Genomic DNA, 20,818 nt, shown 5'->3' on the forward strand with positions numbered 1-20,818 from the left:
AGAATTCAAGTACTATTTGGTTGTCAATGAACACTATAATTCAATAGTGTAATTAAATGAAGAAACAAGATTCTTTTGGATAAGACAAGATATATACTAAGTGGTTTATCATTTACCTTTTTGATTCCAGATACTAGTATTTAAAATTATAAAGTTTATTGAACTTAGTTTCATCTATCTCGGTGTCTACTACTCTAAGAAATTATGAAAAAGTCACAAACATGGTTTGAGACACATTCGTATTTGGAGTTTACTAGTATTTCTACTAGAATCAGAGATAGAGAATATGGATTCGTGTTCAGAAGCTTGCATGTTTTAGGTATCTTAAAGGAATAAGGGAAAGTCTGGATTATAGTCCTCAAGATAGGAATGTATTTATAGAAATATTCTTTACTTTCTTTGAGGAAGACTATATAATGACTTATAACCTAAGAGTAAGGTAAAACTAGAGAAATAAAAGAGATCAGGTTGATGCTCAGCTTTCAACACCTGTTATAAAACAGGAAGAACAGCAACAACCAGCTGATCAGTACAGGATTATCCTTGAACAACCATCACTTTTAGAACCTCGTCGTAGTGGGAGGGTAACTAGGTTACCTGCGAGATACATGCTTTTGGGAGAAACCTATACGGCTATCTCAGATGAACATGTACAAGATCCCACTAGTTACAACGAAGCTCTAATAGATAGAGATGTTGAATTTTAGAAAAAGGTCATGAATCAAGAAATGGAATCTATGTATTCCAATAAAGTCTGGGAACTTGTAGAGGCACCAAATGGGGTAAAACCTATAGGATGCAAGTGGATCTACAAGAGAAAAAGAGGAGTAGACGGAAGGGTGGAAACATTTAAAGCAAGATTAGTAGCCAAATGGTTTACTCAGAAAGAGGGAATCGATTATGAGGAAACTTTTTCTCCGGTTGCTATGCTTAAATCCATCAGGATTCTGCTCTCCATTGCTGCAGTGCTAGATTATGAAATTTGGCAAACGAATGTCAAGACTGCCTTTCTCAACGGGCATCTTGAAGAAAACATCTACATGCAGCAACCAGATGGATTTATACAAAAAGGCCAAGAACACATGGTATGTAAGTTGTAGAGATCCATTTATGGATTGAAGCAAGCATCCCGGTCATGGAACATCAGATTTGATCAAGCGATAAAATCGTTTGGATTCATTCAGAACATTGATGAACCATGTGTGTACAAGAAAATTCAAGAAAAATTTGTAGCCTTCCTAATTCTTTATGTAGACGATATTCTCCTAATTGGAAACAATATAGGAGTATTGACTACAATAAAGAGTTGGTTAGCAAAACAATTTGATATGAAAGACCTGGGAGAGGCAAGTTATATTCTTGGTATCAAGTTACTTCGAGACCGGAAGAATAAAACTTTAGCCTTGTCTCAAGCGGTCTATATCGATAAGATATTGGCTAGATTTAGCATGGAAAATTCCAAGACTGGTTTATTACCATTCAGACATGGAATTACATTCTCTAAGGATCAATCACCTAAAACATCTGAAGAGATAGAGAGAATAAGACGAGTTCCCTATGCAGACGCTGTGGGAAGTCTCATGTATGCCATGCTTTGCACTAGGCCAGACATCTGTTTTGCGGTATGGATGGTTAGCAGATATCAATTTAATCCTGGACCTCAATACTGGACTGCGGTCAAGCATATAATGAAGTATCTGAAAAGAACTTAAAATTATATGCTTGTGTATTCTGGTGATAAACTTATTCTAGTGGGTTATACTAATTCTGATTTTTTGTCAGATAAGGATTTTAGAAAATCAACTTCCGGCTATGTGTTTACATTGGGAAGTGGAGCTATTAGTTGGATGAGTGTGAAACAATCTTATATCACAGACTCAATAACTAAAGTTGAATATGTGGCTACATCTGAAGCTGCAAAAGAAGCTATATGGCTCTACAAGTTCCTACGTAATCTTGAGGTGGTACCTGTTGTAACTGCACCCCTTAAACTATTTTGTGATAATGGTGGTGCGGTAGCTCAATCTAAGAAACCAAGGAACCACAAGAAACAAAACATATTAAAAGGAAGTATCATCTTATAAGGGAATAGTGTAGAAATGTTATATGACAGTACCCCAAATGGCATTAGATGCTAAATGGCAGATCTTATTACAATGGCCATTAGTGGGAAACCTTTATAACCTACACTTAGAGCCCTAGAGCATGTGCAATATGCCAGATATGCTTTGAGAGCTAGTGGGAGATTGTTGGAAAAATATGCTCTTTAAAAGCATATGTGTTTATTTAATTGTAATAAACAATTTTTCTGATTAATAAAATAAATGAGGTATTTTATTCAAATATCTTAATTGCATTAATATTTGTATTAAAGTCCATTTAATCATATTATATGTATTTATGTGATCACCATGTGGATTCACAGAAGACATAAATACAAGTTATCTTATGATTAAATAAATTTAGTTCGCAGTTGATAAATAAAGTTGGGCACTTTATTTAGGTATAAACTGTAATAAATTCATTGAATGATTTGTCTTAATCATGTATGAATTTATTGATGTAGTACGACTACATTGAACATGATCACATATGAGATTTAATTAACTTTGTAATAACTGTCAGACTTATTAAATCTCATAGGCGTTGATTTTACTGTAATCTTAATCTTGAGTTAATTATGATTTCATGATTGTGATTGTTATTTCATTTGAGTTACCAATGGGCACGACACATCCTTGTGGTCAAGATTACCCGGTATCTTGGTGGGAGCAATTATGAGTATTGGAGTTATGGATTAACAATATAGAATTTGTACAACACATCTCTTGATGGGTTTTCGGCACTTGATCATAGAATTCTCTGGCCAGAGTGTGTCAACATATTTAGTATGTTGAAAATGATCATTAGAGAAAACCAGTAAGGATCAAGGAATAAGATGTTATTAAATTGATTGGACAGTTGAGATATCAATTTAATTAACGATGTGGTACAAAGGATTGTGCAGTAAAGAAATCAATGTGGCTTGGGACGAATTATTATTCGAGCATACAATTATGGAAGTCAGTTCCAATCTTTTAGTGGAGTATATTTGGAATTAAATAATTGGGCTAGTTTAATTACAGGCCTAATTATTGTAGCCACTATTGTATGTTCCCAAATGATCCCCGGGTTAGCTCATTTAATTGACTGCACCACTACTGGACTAATAAGTAAGATAACTAGCGATTTGGGTCAAAAGCCTAAATATATCATTTAGTGGGAGGCTCCATTTAATTAGCTTTTGTATAAGGGGCCTTATGTTATTTTACAAGGTAGGTCCCCTATTGAAAAAGAAAATAACGTGAGTTTTATTTAGGGCATTATTTGGAGCCTAGGGTTTTCACTAAAGGGTGATATAAAAGGCTTATTTTTCCCTAAAGAAAAGGATAGAAGCCACTTTATACAGATCAGAGAATAAGATTTTTCTCTCCATTGTTGAGAGAAAAATTTTCTCGTGCTAGTTGCTTTGGTAGTGATAAAGGCGCCCACGCAGATCGAACCTGAGTCATAACCTGGAAGATCATTGGAGACAGTTCGTGATCTAGCAAGCGTGGTGGTGACGGATCGTGATCTAACAGGAGTGGTGGTGGCGGATCGTGATCTAGGAGCCTAAATCATTTCAACGGAAAAAGTCAAATCGGATTTTCAAGGTACGATTTCTGGATTACGTATTCTTATATATTATATGAGAGCGATCTTCAAAAGGTTTAATAAAAATTTAAAAACCTAATTTTTACCCAACAATTGGTATCAGAGCCATCTCATATTAATATATAAGAATTTCGTATGAAATTAATTTTGATATTTATGTATTAGAGTGGCACAATTTATTCAGATATATATTATTTGTTTAATATATGAATAAAGCATACAATGATGTGAAAGGTTTCGACACCATTGTAAAACCCTAAGTCTGCACGAAAATTCATGCCGACCTCTGTCCTTGAGAATTATGATAACTTTAACAAGGGCAAGTATCCTTGATTAGATAATTTCCCGATATATGCAATATGTTTTATACATGAACCTTGAAAACTCTTGTTTTATACCGTAATTTGTCCCTGATCCAGTAAATCACGACACAGAGCGCTATAAGAAAAACTACTGCTGCTGCTGTATCCGAATCTTTACCCTGACAAAGGTCTACTTCTTTTCGTGAAGTAGTGTACGATATCGATGAACCCCAGTTAGATGATGAATTAGACGACGAAAACGAGTATCCACCCATTGCACCACCCGAAAAGGCCAAGGCCGATGATGGACGACCATGCGTCGTCATAAACAGCATCAGTAAGACTACAGGAATCCTCAACCACTCTTTTATAAATTTCAATACATTGTTTAAACTACCATCTTTCTTAGAATGATTTTCTTTTAAATAGCAAGAGCTTGTGGTACTGTGATTAAACGGAACTGCAGTAACTTTATTGCTAGTCATTGAAGTAAAAAATACTCCTTGATGAGGCCGCTGAGTTCATCGCAAAGCTTTCGAATTTAAGAGTTGCGAATAACTTGGAACTTGCACAAATGACAGCGCAGGATCTGATGCTACAAGAGTTGCCATCAGAGATTGTTCTTCGATTCCGTAACAGCAACGGATTTGGCTTAACCAGTACTGTTGAATAGGCTGCCATGAAAAGAGAATGAGATTAGTTAATACGGTGGCGGCGATTTCTTTCTTCCTTTTTTATTTTTCTTCTACGTTGTTTTAGGGGTTAAAAAGATGAACAAATTCGTAATAGGATACTCCTATACATAGTTGTATATATACAGCAAGAAACTACCTATATCTTCACTTGGGTCCTGCAAAGTTCAAATAAAATAAAAAATTGTTGTTCTGCCCTAGATCCCAATATACATCCGTAATTATTATATATATTATTATTACGGGAGCTCACCTAGTGATAGTTCTGATAATGCGTCGTGTTTAAGTAAATCCATGTTTGCTTTAATTTAGTCGTATTAAATTATATAAATTCGAATTCACCCATTAATTTATTGGATAAAAAATAAAAAGCTGAACCCATTCATCATCATTATCATTTTATTCAAATCGTTTAATTTAACCTACTCCTTCTAGTAATTTTATATAAGGAAATTTACAATGGTCCACCTGTTTGTTTTGACTTTTTTAAAAATACACAAACACTTTTTTTTTTCAGCGCGCCACCTGAAGTTTGCTTTTTGCTATATTCATCCACTTCCATCTAATTTCCGTTAGTGGATTTAACGGAATGTTAACGAAATGACATTTTTACCTCTCAAAATTACAATTTAACCCAAAATAAATAGAAATTGGAGATAAATCGGATGGATTTAATTTTTTTTCATAATTTTTTTTCAAAGGTGAATGCTAGAAATTGGAGGAAAATAGTGTTTATTGCTTGCTAGATTTACATATTTTTAGTTTTAAACACAAACAATAATTTATAAAAGAGAGCATATAATCAATTTTGGAATTGAATGAATGACATGATCATATTCAATTTTGGAAGAAAGATGTAATGTTTACATTAAATATCTACAAAAATTTCTCCTCGATCCATTAGGGGAGTCTTTCAAAAAGTTCAACTTTTACCACTTTCTTCATGCCCAAAAAGTAGTTGTATCTTGGCGCTCCTCAAATCATCTCTGATAAAAAGACCTAAAGCACCCATAACTAAATATGCATTACTACGTTAAAACTCCAATCCTCTGTCCACCAACATTCTTTCTACTCTCTCTACGTCATCCAACCTCCCTCCATTACCATAGATCTTGATCAAAAGTTCAAAATTATGCTCATTATCAGGCTCCAACTCAAAAAGCTTTTGTGCAGCGGTCTCCCCCATACATACATTTCCATGAAGGTAGCAAGCATATAATAGTGCACCCCACACGACTGGACTAGCCTCAAACTCCATCTTTTCTACTATCATCGAATAAGCCTCATCAATCAACCCTGCTCTTCCATAAAGATTCACCATGCAAGCATAGTGTTCAACTCGAGGGCTAATTCCATACTTCTCTACCATAACAGAAAATAACCTCTCCCCATCTTTCACCGATCCTAAATGAGCACAAGCCGATAGCAACGACACAAACGTTATATGATCAGGTAAAACCCCATCCCTTTCCATCTGTTCAAAATAAATTAACACTTCATGGTCCTTTGAATGAGCATGAATTATAGAATTCCACGACACAACGTCTTTTTGAGGCATGTGATCGAACAACCAACATGCTTGGTCCAACTTCCCGTCCTTGGAGTAAACTACAATCAAAGAATTAGCAATGCACAAGTCCCACTCAACTCCACGCCTAAGAACCCACCCATGAACTTGAGCACCAATTCTTAACAAGGATGCATTAGCAAGAATTGATGATATAGCCACAGGATCGGGATCAAATCCATTTAGAATCATCCCACGAAAAATATCAAACGCTTCCACTAAAAGCCCGTGATGAATGTAACCTGTCAACATTGAATTATAAGAAATCAAGTCCTTATTACCAATCCTATCGAAAACCGTTCTAGCCTTAACAATGTCACCGCATTTTGCGTACATATCAACAAGAGCATTAAGCACAAAACCATCGAAACCAAACCCAAAACGCACCGCATCAAGGTGAACCTTCTCACCAACCCGAATTAACCCAAGTCCAGCACAAGCTTTCAACACTCGAGGGAATGTGAACTGGTCCGGTTCAACGCCTTCTTCCTCCATTTGGAAGTAAAGCGCTATGGCGTCTTCATACTCACCCAATTCAGCATATCCTGATATAAGCGAATTCCAAGGAAACGCAAACGCTGTTCTATTAGACATTTGATCAAAAACTTGGTGCGCTTCATCGATAAGGCCAAACGTTGCGTATAACCTCAGCAATTTTGACGAAATGCCCTTATTTTTGCGTAAAAGATTTGTGGGTATCAAACGATGAAGCTTAATTCCATGTTCTACGGCTTTTAATTGGTAACACGTCTCAAGAAGAGAAGCGAAGGTTTCAGTTTGCACAGTGATGCCGTTTTGAACAGAGGATTCGAGGTCTTGAATGATGGAGTCTAAGGCTTGGAGTTTAGTTTTGGGGAAAGCTTTTTGATTAGTTAGAAGTGGGGTTGGGGATGATTTTGGATAAGAGGAGAAAGTGGTGATTCTGTTTCGAGAAATTTGTTGTTGTTTTTGTCGTCTCTGTTTCCTACTTCTCTTGTTTTTGGAACCGCAGTGGATGATGACCAGAGAAGTGTGGAAGCTGCTTGGTGGATAAAGAATTGTCACCATTTCTAGACTTGAGATTGGTGAGTGCCAAATGAGAGGGAATTGGCATTATGAGAACGCGTATCAAATATGTTATTATTTATTTGTCAAATTCGGTTGCATAAAATAAATAATTTATTTATATGTTGCGTGCATAACATAAGAGAATATACATCTTCATTACTGAATATTTACTGAAGTTAGGCCACATATTTAGTCACATTCAAGATCTTCACATCCACTTAACAACATCTGTTGCAAAATCTATGGACAATATCATTTCGTAACATTCATAAAGCATTTCGAGCTAAAGATCCATCAAGTCAAAGGGAAGTTGAATAAGCCGGTGATTCAATACTGGATCGGCTGATGCTTGTTCTGATGACACTAGCTGCCAAAACCATTGTCACAAATTTACAGTTACAGATTGTAATGTAAATGACCGAAAACGAAATTGCAGAGAATATAATTGAATATTCAGAGTCATTGACTGAATGATACAGCTCAAACCCCAGAGTTTTTCCTTTTTCTTCACCTTGAAAGAACGGTTGTTGAAATACAACAGTGCACTAGTTTACTTTCAGAAACAAAGTGCTTGAACAGAGACAAAGAAATTGTCATCCCTGGTGAGGTAAATGCCGGCCTCCACAGCATCTCAGATTCCATGCCAGGAATATCCAGTCCTAGTGAAGGCTGTCATTATCCAATGAATCATGTGATCGTATCAGAAAGACACGGCAACTTCCATCTGCCCATGAAATACTAGCTGCAGAACAAGACCAACTCTACTCAATGCCAAGAATATTCCATGTTTTGTGCAAAACTCTTTGTTCGTATAATCAAGGATCATTCTGTCACCAGCTGCAGCACCAAACCAACTCTAATCAATGACCTTTAAAAATGTTTACTAAACATGTGCACGTATCATTATAAGTAAAAAGAATGAAAGAAAATAATGTGGGAAACATAAAGAACGAGATGACTTAGTAGGTGTTGCTTAAAAAAATTGTGATATCATCAATTAACTATTAATATAGTCAAATAACATAGTATTCCATTTCAGTTACAAGAATAAAGTTTAAAATTGAAGCCAGATGACAGAGAGCACAGAAATTTAAAAATTAACAGAAAGAAAACTACCTTGAGTGCAGCAAAAACTGCACGAACTTGTTCAAAAATTTCATCTACTGTTCCCACTGCATTGATCTGAATGCAAAACCTTCTGTTACAACAACTGAGTATTTCTCAATCAATCTACTAAAAAAATAAGGGAACACAAATCCTCGAATGGAGTTATCTATTTTCAGATTCTATTAAATTCCTTAACAAAGAAAATTCAGAAGCTGTGACATTCAACTACAATTTTAATATTAAGGTAAAAAAATAACAACCCCTAGGGTGCAAGGTTAGTTTAAAAGAAAAAAATCACCGTATAAAGCTTTCCCCTCCTTGCATAGTAATTGATAACAGGAAGATTCAATGCTTTAAACACTTGGAGACGTTTCCGGACTGTGTCAATGTTATCATCAACTCGACCCTGGAATTGGGCATCGTCTCATTTTAATAATGGTTCAAACATGATTTTACTATATTGAAAAGTAAAATAATTAACCACAAGCACCTCATTGCGGTTCAGCACTCGATTCACCATCTCTTCTTCAGGGCAATCGAAGAAAAGAACAATATCTGGTTCTGCTCCCATCTATGTCAGAATCAAGAATATTTATTTTCAAGAAAAAAATCATAGAAAAGGAATAAAAATCAAATGGTCCAAATCCAATAATGGATTTCTGACTGTTCTATTTTGGTTTTTTGGACAAGATTTAGTACTGCTTCAAATCTCTATATCAGCACAATCTTTACAGTTTTCTCTCTGTTGTTTCTCCTCAACGAAAAACCACTCTTTTGCTTACCTTTCATGACAAACAAATCTCACGGCTTTGCTAACAGATTCATTGATCTTGAAAGGTCTAAGCAAAATTTAATAACCTTAAATTCACAGCCAAGATAGGTGTTAGATATGTTGGCGAATCATTTAAACAAATCTGCGTAGGTTTCTTTAACCAATATCACAAATGAGGCAAGAAGGAGGAATACTCACAATCCGTTCAAATGCTGCACGATTCTCCTCACTTCGGGGAAAACCATCAATTAGAAATTTTTTGCTATCACTTGATTCCATCTCCTTTTGGATCAGGCTGACTGTTACTTCTGAAGGGACAATTTTTCCTTCTTTGATTGTGTTGAGAATTGTGGTGCTGAAATCCAGTTCCAATTGTCAAGGGATGCAACAGTTTTGAAGTTAAGTGGAACAAAACAATTTTCAATGATGAGCATGAGACATTATTACCCATATTCACTGTTAGAAGCTATTTCTCTCCTTAATAACTCTCCCGCACTTAGATGTGTCAATCCGTAATTCTTCACAATTTTTGCACATTGCGTACCTTTTCCACTACCAGGGCCACCTGAGAGTAAGGGAAGCAAATTCTATCATACATAAGCAATACAAAGCTAACACATATATGCATCACAAGACACCTTCGCAAGCAATATCAAAGGAAGATTGCCAGGAACATGCATAGTTCTAACCTTTTTAAGGTTACTACACGTATTTAATATTCTTCAAAGCTATTTAGTCTTGAAAACTGATTATCATCTATGGAAGATGCAAACAAGCTCAGGAACAAAAAACCAAAGAACATGTTATCTACATCAATACACCCTCGAAAATAATTCCTTTAAGCTCTACTTGAGTTCCTTATAGGAATGAGAATTTCTTAAGTATGTTTGAATTTATAGAATTGTAAGGACATCAAAGTAATTTTTCATGATACCAGCCTACAAGCATTTATCCAGATCCTTTATCGTGCCAGTAAGTAGAACACGGTTATTACCTAAGACGAAACATATGAATGGACCCTTGCCTCCTTTTACCTGCATCAAAGTAGCACAAAAGATCAACACAATCAAGTTCAAAACTAAGGTTACTTACTTACTTTATGCATGCACCATAGCACACTAGAGCATAAGATTATCAGAACTGACCACAACTACGATTGCAAAACAAAAATGTTAAGATATGCAAATAAATCCTAGAAACTAATATTCCTAAGAGTTCAACCTAAGTTTCCAACCTTTATGCTGATTGGAAAACTTTCCACTGTTGTTGACTTAATTTAGCGTGCAAAAGTACTCTAGACTATGATAGCTGAAACCCAAAAAAGCGATGTTCAAAATAGCCAGCATATGGATTCTGATGCCAGATTTTTGTTTCATCCCTATGTTTGTTCCTCAGACCAAGGAAAGACGCTGAGCCATTTAGAAAATCGCAATTACTATAGGCTTGAGACATAGCTATCTCTGTACCAATATAAATTCTATGAAATTACTAGAACAAAAAATATTAGCAAAATAAAGCGCACAATTTGTTTTTATTCAGATACTTCTACAAATTTTGGTATTAGCTACACCATAACCAGACATCTTGATGACTAAATTGTTCCCAAAAACACTACACTAGCATACCAAATACCTGGGTGGGTATTTCCGTGGTAAATGATTCCCAAATCTTCAAGTTGTAAGCTGTCTGCATTGAGTAACAAATAACCAAGTTCAAAAAGCAAGTTAAGGCTTTTAGTTATCAATATTAATGCAAAAAGTCATAGCAATGCAAGAATTAAAAGGAAAATAAAAATCTGCAGCTCCAAAATAAGAATAACAGACAATTGAATAAGAAGCATCGGCCAAAATAATATATCTTTGTTGACCGAGCATATTTCAATTTTCCATGTGTATGTATAAAAGCTTCAACAAATAAATATGAATAAAGAATGAATTATACAAGGCTGGTTTTCGTAACTGTACCTGATGATTGCGAATCAATGATCCTGAGGAAGAGATGAAAGGAGAAAGCGAAGCCGCGCGCCTCCACATCGTAATGGGTTCTCTCCAGTTCGGTCTCTTTGACTCTGACTCGGTTATTTCACGTTATTTTCTGGTCTATAATTTTTTTTTTTTACGCATTTCATCGAACACGTAACGTTCCACCCCACGCATGGCCAATGAGCAATCATGCCATGCCATGACTGCGAGGCACGCTCAACTAGGTTACACGGAATAGAATTAAATTATGGGGTTATTAACATTGAAGTCCCTCTTGTTTACTCAAAATTCAACAAACCAGTAGTTTCCATTTCGTGTCACTTAAGTATGCTAGGTTAGTTCGTGGCCCTTTACTTCATTGGGCCGGTATTATATTAATTTGGGCTGAAAATCTGAAAGAGTTGAGCGTCCAACACCCCTTTGAAACTCTTGCAAAACCCGACTTTTTCATTTTTTTAACTTTTCTTTTAAAAACTCTTACAATAGAGTTTTTATTAATTTTACTATCATCTACAATAAATTAACTAACTAATATGTATGTATTAAAAAATTAATAATATCACATATTAGGACTTCAAGATAGTTAGGATTCATGATTTGTATTCTATCTATACTTCTATTTTTTCAAAAATAGGATTTTATAATAATATTAAAGAGGTGTGAAAAGCACTACTCAATATGAGATTGTGAAGCTTAATTATAATATATATTTACTCTAAAGTAATTTAGTGTATTTATTTTTAATGTTCATAATGAATGGTCACCGTCATATGAATTTTAGGATATATACCGTTACTTTTCCAAATGAGTGTACTTATTTTATCTCTTTCTCTAAAAAAATAAAAATGAAGAAAAGTTAAAAGATTATGATTCTTTTATAAATTATAAAAGTATATATCTTTTAAATTTTTATTGTTTCTTTAATGTTTTTATGACCTTATAAATTACCTATTTATATCACTAAATTTCCATGCTTTATTTTTTTTTCCCCCTTTTCCTTCTAAACTTTTGAACGTGTCTTTAAGCATCTTTGTTCTTAGATTTTGATTGCTTGAAAACAGTAAATTATTTTTAAAAAATCAAAGAATACATAATATTACATCACTAAATAAATTCCATTGTATGGTTCTATCTACAAATCATGCCTAAATTTAAACCGTGCCACAACCATATTTGAACTAGTATTAAAAAGAAAGGTTAGCAAAATAAAGTGTCGTACGTTAGAAAATAGAGACCATACTTTTTGTATAGTCTTTATACAATGCTAATATCAGCACGTTTTAAAATATAATTTATTGTTAAATGTTTATGTTTTTTAAATTTAATTTTAAGACTTGTGTATATGTACGGTGATGATTTTCAACTTTGTTATGTAATAATATAATAATGAAAATCGTCCCAAAAAATGACATATATATGCACTCCGCACAACACAGCCGACGGTCATCATCATCATCATCGTCATAAGTAGACATCTCAAGAGGCCACATTTTGGCATATATGAATCATGCCAAGAAAAACAAAAGTCAAAAACAATCAATTTACAATTAGTCCATCATTCCATCAATCAAAGCCAAGATTTCTTTTCTTTTTTTTCCATAAAAAAACATTGTTACATGAGAGGCTTGTTTTTTATTAGACCCCCTTTTTTTCAGCAAAACAATGAAGAAACTTTGGATTAGATGGCAAAGGAGGTTGCTAATTCCTAGACTCACACATCAAACCATCCCTTAGTCATTTTAAACCTGCTTTTAAATTCAACAAAAGCCATCATGCACGCTTTTTATGTTCTTTTATACTTGATGTCTCCTAAGGAGATGTTAGTATTTTTTTTAAAATTATTTTTTAATGAATAGCCACTTTTCCATGTGAGACTTTAATGACAATTGCATTACTCCAATATTACATCACTAATTTAATGTTTGACACAATTAATGTCGAATAGCCGGATGATTTTTCAAGCTGCTGCAGGAGGAGATTGACTGTTACGGCATTACTGGTTACTACTTACTAGTCAAAAAAACCAAACTGTTGATAAAGGGTGGCCGAAACGTTCGGGTATCTCTATTTTATTGTGTATGTTATTTGTTAATAGAAATGTCCGTATAAAATATCAGGTCCTATTCATTAGGATCTTGATACGGTATATCATCGTGTACTATACATCAATTCTATAGTTACTACTAATAATATACGTGTAATTTTTGTTGGTTATATTTTTGTGCACCGATAGTAATTGTGTGGGTCTATCCAAAAAAAAAAATTTGTGTGAGTTTGATATAGTACATGATAATGTACGATAACAATTCCTTATTCAATACTCTTAGTTCGTTAGTGCGTGGTATTAGTTTAACATATCATATTATTTTTGTCTATGGTGTGGTGTCTATGCAAATCACTCTTATTGATACTCTATCTTAGTTGGTGGATGAAAGAAAATTTGTTCTGTTTTTATTTTAAGAAAAAAATAATGATAATATTCTAAGAATAATTAAAAATATATAAACCACCTTAAAATTGCGAGCTAATATGTTATTAATTAACATGAGAAGATCGGATAGAGGAGGACTTGTTCAGGGCGCTAGTGGATCATATCATGTTGAGATAGTACCATCCACTATCGTGGACTAATCAATCAGTATGTTTGATAAGTTTTGTCAGCTCAGTGGACCAATAATTTTATTCGGTTTGGTGAGTTCCGTCGTAAGATTTACAAAATAAATGATATGATCATTTAAAATAAAAAATATATAACCTCTATCAAGAGACTAATTTATCTAATGACAGGTCAAATTTTCTATTGTTAAATATTTTAACATGCTAAGAGAATGTGTCCGCTCACACAATTTTTTTCCTAGGTCCTCTTTAATGGATGAGACCATTGATCATATTTTTATTTATTGCTAAACGCACTGTGCACACAGTAAGTAGTGGTGCTGATGAAACAGCTGATGCAATGCTTAAGTAAGTGTGAAATAAATATATAAATACTAACAAGGAAATGTGCAAATTGAAATGTGTCTCGCTGGAAGTACGTGATTGGCCAGCTCATGCTTGCACTATCACAATCATGGACCCCACTTCAGTAGAGCCTAGCACCTTGGAACATCATCAATTTTGGTCCCCGGCTGCTATCGTAAACTGGTGGTGGGTCCTGCGTTTCTCTTTCGTATGATTGCCACACCAATGGAGCGTTTGAATCACACGCGCAATATTGAATTTACTCTTTTCATTTGTTTTTTTAACCAGCTACATATTCTTGTCATGATCACATTCCAATTTGCGTGAGCTCTGAAAATTAGCCATTTAAACGGATGGCTTGGTAACATGTTTCTTGCAATTACTTCATATACTCTTAATGTGTTTTGTGAAAATCACTTCAAATTTCCACATTATTATTTAATCTTATTTATTTCCACTCTTCAAACTAAATTTACATGACTTTCACATAGAAAATGTAAATTTATTTTCTTTTTTTAACATAAATTTATATTTCGACCTCATCATATTTTCATAAGAGATCATAAAATAGTCATGTTAATCAATATAACATTTTACTTGGAGTATAAATGATTCACACAATAACAAGTAATTTTTATGAAAATTTGCAATTATGAACTTCGAACGTTTTTTAAATGCAGACATCTAACTCTTCGTATGCAAAAATACAAAATTTATTATTTATCAATCAATAATGCCTTCAAACTCATTTATTTTTTTTCAGTAACCTTTTACATTCAAAATTAGACATCTGTATTTAAAAAGGTATACATATATATGTATTGTGGTTGGTTCTTAAACTTTAATAATGTTTGATTAAATTAAAGTGTGCAATAAAATACCACGTATAATAAAGTTTCATGCCAAAGTGGATCAAGTGTTAGCCACGCACACAAGTCAAGCGTGACATAATATATAGTAACATCTCCAAAATTAACATTTGATTTTCCCCAAAGAAAGGGAAATCAAACTAGTATATAAAGGTGGGTGAGTGGGAGTTTTGTTCTTGGCTTTATTATTGGTGAATGGTGAGTGATTAATTTCACTTCTGCTTATTACATCCATACAATCAGTCATGGGGAGGCAACCTTGTTGCGACAAACTTGGTGTCAAGAAAGGCCCTTGGACAGCTGATGAGGACAAGAAATTGGTCACTTTCATTCTCACCCACGGCCATTGTTGCTGGCGTGCCGTGCCGAAGCTCGCCGGACTCCGTCGATGCGGCAAGAGCTGCCGTCTCCGGTGGACTAACTACCTCCGGCCTGACTTGAAAAGGGGTCTCCTTAATGAAGCTGAAGAGCAACTTGTTATTGATCTCCACGCCCGCCTTGGCAATAGGTCTATATAAATTAATTATTAATTATACCATAATGCCTTATAGCTATAGTGATATGTACTAAAGTTTATTATTTTGTTTGTTATTATCAACACAATGTTGAATGGTCTCGATTTCTTTAGGTGGTCAAAAATTGCAGCAAGATTGCCGGGAAGAACAGATAATGAAATCAAGAATCATTGGAATACACACATCAAGAAAAAGCTTATTAAGATGGGAATTGATCCCGTGACGCATGAGCCTCTACAACAACAAGCCAACATTACAGAAGATCAGGCACCTATTAATTCTCATGACGATCATCAGCAGGCTGCTAGCAACTTTGATATTGCTAATGTTGGGGAGCAGCAGGAGAAACCAAGAATCTGCAGTGAGCAAAATTACTCGACAGATCATGAATCCAAGAACAGACCTACTACTAGTGATGATGATCTGATGAGCTACATGTGGTCATCCGACACATTTGATCTTGCTGACACATTTACATCATGGAATTTCCCTACAGCTTCGTCATCAGAGGGAAATCCATCATCACCATGGTTGATGGATTATCATCAGGGTTTTGGTGATGATGGGGAACTAGGGTTTGGTCGTTTTAGTGAAGGTGACATTAATACAGTGCTGGACATGGCAGACAAGCTATGACAAGAAAGGTGCACGCTCTTAATGGAGTAACACTATATTATGCAACCACGTGTAAAAAAAAAAAAACAAAGGATAAAGCACAATTTGGCTTTTACATATTTTCTAGTCTTGATTACAATTCTATTTACTTTCTTTTTGGATCCTTTTAAGGAGGAGAACGAAAAGGGTCAATATAATATGCTTAGGAAATAAAGATTTCTTTCGCAAATCAACTTCTTTTTCCCCCTCTGCAAAGGAAATTCTCACGTCATCGTAAAAGCTAATAAGCATAGGCTAGTAAGTTGTCACTGTCAATATTGTGCCAAACGCAATGAGAGAAATCTTGGGATTTCAATCTTTTTTATTGCTAACAAAGGCTACACCACAATCTTAAAAGAAAAGTCGTCCAATCTACGAGAGCTGTGTGATTGAAACTTGCCTCTAATTTATTTGAAACCTTTTGGAAAGTGAAGAAATTAATGACAGTAACTGAGGAAATTTGTTCAGATTATTATTAGAATATGTGATTGTGGTACAATCTTTTCTTTCTTTCAACCAATGGCCAAAAAGTACCGCATTGGCAAAGCGATCTAAATGTTTGGCGTGAATGTTTGGAAACAAAGTGATCTTAAACTTCAGCTATTTCTTTGAACAATAAAAGTTCATGACTTAACTCATATATTCAAAAATTAGCTCAATAATTGATCAATCTAAATATATATATATTAATAATTTAAAAATTAAGTACTAGGATGGTTACCACTTATTATAGTAGCTTTTCGAGGTAATGACAAAGATATTTCAGTTTATTTTTAAAAATTTAAGGACCACTTAGATGATGCCTAACCGTAGGTGACTGAAAAAAACTTTATATATCCAACTTTCTTGTAAGATGTGTAATTTAGAAGGTAAAAAAAAAAAAAATTTATTTCCATTTTACATTGTAAAAGGAAAATAATATCAATATGAGAAAGTGGTATCAAGTTTCAAAAAACGGTAATATGTCAATTTAAAAATTAAAAATTTGATAAACATTAGCATATCATGATATTACTTTTGATGTGATCAGAGTCTGAGAGGTTGGAAAATATGCGTAAGACATATAGAAGTTTATTCCGTAATTGTATTTACCATAAATAATTATAACCGTTTTAGAAGATTTAAGCTGACAGTTTGGAAGTTAAAATATGCAAAAACTTAACAATTGTATACATAAATGATAATAACAAGTGTGACAGTATCAAAATGTTCAAGAAACTTATGTTGTCAGTATATATACCAATATTTAAAACTGAACCAAAAAAAAAAAAAAAATCTTCAACATCCTAAAGAAGCAACATGGACATATGAACTAATGATAAACATCAATATAACATATATATCACTGTCAGTATCAATATCTCGATTTAGAAAATACAAAAATAATGTTATATCTTCATGAAGACTAAAATATTTTGTTTTAAGGGTCATAATTGCTATCCATGCAATTTGATCAAATCTTGTCATTGGCTCGATCACTAATTTTTTTTCTACTAAAAATCTTTATCGTATCTATGTTTTTAAAGAGATCAATTTTCAAGAAGTTAGGTCAAATGATTGATGGTTAAGACTCTCATTTCTTAGTTAAAAAAAAAAAAAAGACGCGACATAACAACTAGTATTTATCAAATTAGCTACCTGTCTTTATAAAATTATAAAGAAGAAGACTCACCAAAGCCTTTTACTGTGTCAACATCAACCTTTGAAGATGCTGCGGTACAAGGTATTTGGCGATGGCAATGCCCACAATAATTCCATCAGGGTTTTAATCTTAGTTTCAAGAAAACACAAAATCAATCAACAACCAGATATATTATATCATGGAATAAAAAAAAAAAATCTCTTTACTAAACAAATTTGTTGGCTCTATATATAGTTGCTGATAATGAGATTATTACATTATTGAAGGCCTTTACAGCTAATAAGCAACATGAAGTCATCTTAATTAATCACATCATATACAGATCAATCTTTGATTAAGTCCACCAAGAAGGGATTTAATTAACAAACAAATTAATCAAGCTTATTTCCTTGTAACAATGGACGAATTTTGTATTAATTTGGCAAAAGGGATATTTATCACGATCGATCATTTATATCAATATTAACATAATTGAAACTCAAACTGAGAGTCCAATGATGAGAAGTAAACCTAACTTGGAAAATATTTCAAAGATTCTTGCGCTTGAAACAGACAAATTAATATCTCGAGTTGTCTCATTTAGAGAAGCTATGATATTTTTTCTTCGATAATATAGTAAAATTTCTGTGTAATAATACTCTATATATGAATAATTTTTATTTAGTCATAAAACACCATGGTCTCAATAATTTGGACCAGTTGTAAATAATAATAAGTTTTATATTATAATATGTTATAATTTTTTTAAATTTCCTTTGAAGGAACCTCCAAACCTACCTCCACATAGTAATAATTATCTATATATTACAAAATTATATGCTAATTCTTTTAAATCATATCTATCTCTATTATCAATGTCTATACATTGGATTTGACATGCTTGATTAATTAATTATTAATGCAGCACATATTTTACCTCTATATCACTTGTATGAAGGATAATTAAGTCAAAACAATATTTTTTATAACTACATCTCTATTAAGTTATAACATTCTCAAAGTAATAAAATTAGTTTGGTCTCAACATTATGATTATAAGAGGTTTTACTGTATATAAGGTAAATATTCATTGACCACCTAATGTTTTGCACTTTATCAAAAATGTACCAAAACTATTTTCTTTTGCAGCTATTCACTTGAAGTTTTGCAAAGTGCATCACTTTTTCACTTTTCCATTAACACCATAAGAGGAGTTAACAAAATATTGATCAAATAACTATTTTGCCCATGATCATAAAAAATATATTTAATCCAAGCTAAATGAACAAAAAAATAGATTTTATTTTGTAGTTGTTGGGACCAATAATAACCACAAAATTAACTATATAAACTCAACAAATCTACTAATGTAAAGATATAAAATCATTAAAATAAGCATCCTAGTTAATTTATAGCTCATGATAAAAAAAAAAAAAGGCCTCATATCATCCATCTTGAATAACATGTTTTGGACAACAATGACAAATCTTCAGCAATAATAAATAACTAATAGAAACAATTATAGGTATAAAAAATATTTCAAAATAATCCTAAAATCAGTTTTGGGAAACGTTGAACGTTATAGTTTGTTCCCATAAAAAAGGTAAAAATATAAAACCAGTTATTAGGAACTCAAAGTTCACAATTTGTTACCATTAATCCAAAACAACAACACATTCTGAAAATATCTAGAATAACAATCAATAAATAATCTTTTTATTTCGGGAGTGAAATAGGATTTGTTTAAGATTCTATTTAATCCTCTAATGGTATTATTAGAAAAGCAGAAAAATGATATATTTTATAAACTTATCGGGTGAAAAACTTCTATAGAAAAAAATTTGGTGTATTTTTGACAGATTGTGAAATATTAGGTTGTCACGGGATATTCGGCAACATATATAAAGTTGAGGTCCCAAAAATGGCATTCACTTTATCTATCTTTATATTAGTAAAAGTATTTTAATTATGAAATTTAGTAATTAGTATTCATAAAGCTCATACAATTGAATACTATCAAAAGCCAGGCCTTTTTATTTAGTTGATTAAATAAACAAAAAGATTGTACCCTAATGACTTGATCTTGATGATGATACATGAACGATCATTACGTCATAAATAAAATAGGACAAATAGATGACTTATTGTTATTGTTTTAACTTATTATCATTACCTTAAGGTTATTCATACACTTTAGGAAATTTTCGCTGGTTCAGTTGAAAAAGATTACAGGCCCCCTATCATTATTCTCTAACTTTGATGCTGATAACGTATCATAAAATTGGCTGCTAGTGCCCATGATTTTCAAATGTGTACAAAAGTGGGTACAAAAGTGGGCGAAGTGGAATGCCGACTCACTGTGATAATTCGCATTGGGATGTCAATTGGGTCGTTGTTTCTTAAACAAAGTAATGGTTTATCATTGCAACAAAGAAGAAGTTGATTCTTAAAAGTTTTGCAGTTCATTTTTATTGGCCACCAATAAGTTCAAAGGAGGCTAATCTGTGGTGTACTCTACCTACCTGCCATCGTCATTCATCATATTATATTTGTTAAAGTGCATTGCAAGAAATAATGATTTGTTTAGATTATTGGCTATGAAAATGGCCTATTGTATGGCTGGGAATTTTTTTTCATTTTTTTTATATATATTATGCCTAGATTAAACTTAGATATCATTTAGATATAATGGCTCAAAATAGGTTAGATATGTTTCTATTATTTAAAAGAAAACTTACAAATTATAATAATTCACAATTAGATATTGCTCGCTTTGGGCACAGCTTATCACCATTTCATTTTTGAACGTTCTAACCCAAAACCCGTATACTGAATTAAGGGAACTAAAGTTATAAACTAGTAAAGAAATTCTCCTGCTAGTGATGTAGAGTAGAAAAACTCTCTCTAATGATGTAGATTATAACGCTTACAACATCACACTATCAAACACAGCCTACGTATATACATCTAATTGACCAGGCATTGGCGGGCTTCCATTTTATTTATCATCTATCTATATTATACATATCCCACAAA

The 20,818-nt window shown here is 33.2% G+C and overlaps 3 protein-coding genes across 5 annotated transcripts; 1 reads left to right on the forward strand and 2 right to left on the reverse strand.

Moving 5' to 3' along the window:
- Window positions 1-5,583: 5,583 nt before the first annotated feature.
- Window positions 5,584-7,347, reverse strand: LOC18033342 (pentatricopeptide repeat-containing protein At4g25270, chloroplastic). The gene has a single exon (XM_006421653.2). The coding sequence runs from the start codon at window positions 7,299-7,301 to the stop codon at window positions 5,721-5,723; it is 1,581 nt and encodes a 526-aa protein (XP_006421716.1). The 5' UTR covers window positions 7,302-7,347; the 3' UTR covers window positions 5,584-5,720.
- Window positions 7,348-7,450: 103 nt separating this feature from the next.
- Window positions 7,451-11,355, reverse strand: LOC18032795 (UMP-CMP kinase). Of its 3 annotated transcripts, XR_002905571.1 has the most exons (10): window positions 11,145-11,355; window positions 10,813-10,866; window positions 10,175-10,214; window positions 9,628-9,745; window positions 9,379-9,535; window positions 8,899-8,979; window positions 8,707-8,814; window positions 8,418-8,483; window positions 7,813-8,138; window positions 7,451-7,668 (listed from the first exon to the last, which is right to left on the reverse strand). XR_002905571.1 is itself a non-coding variant. In XM_006421656.2 (9 exons), exons 1-9 carry the CDS (start codon window positions 11,211-11,213, stop codon window positions 8,124-8,126), a joined length of 708 nt encoding a protein of 235 aa, XP_006421719.1. In that variant the 5' UTR covers window positions 11,214-11,355; the 3' UTR covers window positions 7,592-8,123. The 3 variants fall into 3 exon arrangements, 2 of the variants coding, with proteins under 2 accessions (XP_006421719.1, XP_006421718.1); XM_006421656.2 differs by having other exon boundaries at window positions 7,592-8,138; XM_006421655.2 differs by having other exon boundaries at window positions 7,592-8,138; window positions 8,418-8,499.
- A 3,833-nt stretch (window positions 11,356-15,188) lies between these two features.
- Window positions 15,189-16,383, forward strand: LOC18033011 (protein ODORANT1). Its single transcript, XM_006421658.2, has 2 exons — window positions 15,189-15,500; window positions 15,621-16,383. The coding sequence occupies exons 1-2, from the start codon at window positions 15,238-15,240 to the stop codon at window positions 16,141-16,143; spliced, it is 786 nt and encodes a 261-aa protein (XP_006421721.1). The 5' UTR covers window positions 15,189-15,237; the 3' UTR covers window positions 16,144-16,383.
- Window positions 16,384-20,818: the final 4,435 nt, after the last annotated feature.

The sequence above is a fragment of the Citrus clementina genome, unplaced genomic scaffold, assembly GCF_000493195.1.
Source record: "Citrus clementina cultivar Clemenules unplaced genomic scaffold, Citrus_clementina_v1.0 scaffold_9, whole genome shotgun sequence".
NCBI lineage: Eukaryota > Viridiplantae > Streptophyta > Magnoliopsida > Sapindales > Rutaceae > Citrus > Citrus x clementina.

Coding starts and splice junctions, on each gene's coding strand:
- LOC18032795 (XM_006421656.2), bottom strand. CDS start 11,213: ATGTGGAGGCGCGCGGCTTCGCTTTCTCCTTTCATCTCTTCCTCAGGA. Junction 10,867..11,144: donor CATTGATTCGCAATCATCAG/GTACAGTTACGA, acceptor TACTCAATGCAG/ACAGCTTACAACTTGAAGAT. Junction 9,746..10,174: donor ATTCATATGTTTCGTCTTAG/GTAATAACCGTG, acceptor CCTTACTCTCAG/GTGGCCCTGGTAGTGGAAAA.
- LOC18033011 (XM_006421658.2), top strand. CDS start 15,238: ATGGGGAGGCAACCTTGTTGCGACAAACTTGGTGTCAAGAAAGGCCCT. Junction 15,501..15,620: donor CACGCCCGCCTTGGCAATAG/GTCTATATAAAT, acceptor CGATTTCTTTAG/GTGGTCAAAAATTGCAGCAA.
- LOC18033342 (XM_006421653.2), bottom strand. CDS start 7,301: ATGGTGACAATTCTTTATCCACCAAGCAGCTTCCACACTTCTCTGGTC.